We start from the raw sequence: 2494 nt of genomic DNA on the forward strand, positions 1-2494 counted from the left end.
TGGGGACGTAGTATTTAAACTTGAGTTACCGGAGAGTTCTCAAGTCCATCCTGTCTTCCATGTCAGTAAACTGAAGAAATCAGTTCGCGGTTAGAGAACGTAGTTTCTCCAGAGATTTTGGTGGACTTGATAAAGCCACCAAAGATACCACATGAACCTGAAAAGATTCTACAGTATCATGACAGACAAACCCGACATAAAGTGTACCAAGACGTACTTGTTAAATAGACAAATAGGGATGAGGAGATAGCTACCTGGGAACGTCGTAGTGCAATTTCCAAAAGGTTTTCCCAATTTGTTTTCGAGGACGAAAACTCTTCTTAAGGGGGGGTAATGTCACGTAGGCTGTAACGCCTGTGACCGATGGCGGCGGCAGACCGGATGGCCATGTCCGGGGTTCAGTGGGAGAGGACGCCCATACGGAGCCATGGGCGGCCAAGTTAGTGTGGACAACAGGCCACACACTATATAGCCTGGGGGGTGAGGGGCAATCCTCATTCTTTCTCTATGGCTGGGTGGTGTCCCCTCCTGTGGTAACGCCCGTAGCGGCGTTACAGATATCTAACAAGAAGTATACTGGCAAAAAACCAAATTTGTTACACTTGAAAGTGTTTGGATACATTACATATGTACACATTTCTGATGAGCTACGTAGTAAGTTGCATTCGACAGCTAAAAAATGTGTGTTTAAAAAACCAAATTTATCACATCTTAAAGTGTTTGGATACATTGTATATGTACACATTTTTGATGTGCTACGCAATAAAAGTTAGATCCAACATCTAGAAAATGTGTTCATTGGTTACTTCCTTGAGCAAAAGGGATAAAGATGTTATAATCCTATCACATGAGATAAGGGTGAGCACAAAGTAGGGCATTTATTTATTCATGGAGAGTCTAGTGGCAGCTCAAAGTAGAGTCTTCTCATGAAGAGTTTAGGATTTTAGCTATCAAGACACTTGGTGCAAGCAAGGCTAAGGCAACTATTGCCAAGGACACCAAAAACAAATCCAAGACCATGCAGGCCAAATAAACCCTATTCAAAGATTGGCATATAATGGTTATGTAGCTCACTATTATGCACATATGTGGCAAAGGTTGTATAAAGGTTGAACCCACATGTTTTGAGGATGTTGGACATGTATATTGAGAGAGCTGCATGTAGCGTTGAACTCCTAATTATTCAAGTGGGTCTTTGGCTTAAGAAGTCTAATGGTCGTGGGCTTCAACTATTACATCATTGTACGCTTTTCTCTTTGTTCTGTTGGGCGATTGAGGTTTAACGTGAACCCATTTAAAAGATCCATTTGGACTCTTAGGGCTTACAAAACGTGCTTGCCCCTGCCAGACGAGTGAAGTTTACAATTAAATTTCGAGAATTGGGTTACTAAGATCGGAAAGACGGATTGCGGTTATCAACATGAGGATAACGTTTTCAGTGCAGTGGGTGATTATAGGGCAATCAGGGGGAAATTGACAATAAACACAAGGAGCATGTGTGAAATTGAATGATTTAATACTTTTATTAAACCAAGCATCACCGCATTACATGGGGAGCTTCCAGTAGTAGCTCATAGGTTATGAACTATATTGGAACATAAAACTTATGCCAGGACTTTAAAAGTCTTCATCTACGCGAAATACATGATTGCCTTCCATGCTCCCCAAGCCGGCCATGACAGATGCCTTTTGATATTCACCAACCCTCTTCTCAAAGAAATTGGTTTTGCCCCTGCAAAGAACCCAAGAAATCAAGGTAAACATGGACAGACAAGCTTAAAAGCGGTCAGCTCATGTGATTGCGGTAGCAAACAGGTAAATAGCGTGGATAAATGTTATGATTAATGCTAACAGAGGCTGAGATTGAAGCTATTAAGAAGGCCACAGTGTAACAAAAGGGTCAAAAGCATACTGCAGAGAGATGAGCTCCATCCAATCAAAAGGATTTTGAGCATTGTATACTTTACTGTACCCTAATGCAACCTGTAATCAAATGATAGAAAATGATTAGTGCATATAGAAAACCATGATTATGCAGCAATAAACAAGCTTTCGAATGCAATACAGAGAAGATCAACCACATAAGTTGGGAGCCCAGCTGGCAAATCCTACTAACCATTAGCCTGTCTGCCACAAAATCAATGTACTGGCTCATCAAGTTGGAATTCATTCCAACAAGATCACATGATAGGGCCTCACAGACAAATTCCCTCTCTATCTCCACTGCATCACAGAGAATTTCCCTCACTCTTGACTCAGGAAGCTTATTCTCCAGCAATCTGCCCAAAGAGTAAATGATCGTTTAAGTTTTCCTCATAATCCAGATATTGTATAGATCCGCATCCTATGATGTGCATAACAAACTGCATGGCTACATCACAACCAATGATGATCCCACACTAATGTGTGCATGGATACATGTCTATGTGTCAAGACCCAGCCCATGTACATGTAAAAAATAATTGCAGGCTGTCATCTTACGTGTACAGTAAGC

General features: G+C 41.3%; 1 protein-coding gene across 1 annotated transcript in view; it reads right to left on the reverse strand.

Moving 5' to 3' along the window:
* Positions 1–1499: 1499 nt before the first annotated feature.
* Positions 1500–2494, reverse strand: part of LOC147634036 (ribonucleoside-diphosphate reductase small chain-like) — a 2910-nt gene continuing 1915 nt past the window's right edge. The window contains exons 7-10 of the mRNA XM_086805140.1: positions 2482–2494; positions 2117–2279; positions 1913–1983; positions 1500–1732 (exon numbers count right to left, since the gene is read on the reverse strand). The exon at positions 2482–2494 is cut by the window's right edge and continues 104 nt beyond it. Coding sequence (XP_086661266.1) covers positions 1618–1732; positions 1913–1983; positions 2117–2279; positions 2482–2494 — 362 coding nt within the window. The 3' untranslated portion in view covers positions 1500–1617. The remainder of the gene's footprint in view (positions 1733–1912; positions 1984–2116; positions 2280–2481) is intronic.

Source organism: Cibotium barometz, chromosome 11 (assembly GCF_041138505.1).
Source record: "Cibotium barometz isolate CiBa-2024 chromosome 11, ASM4113850v1, whole genome shotgun sequence".
NCBI classification, from domain to species: domain Eukaryota; kingdom Viridiplantae; phylum Streptophyta; class Polypodiopsida; order Cyatheales; family Cibotiaceae; genus Cibotium; species Cibotium barometz.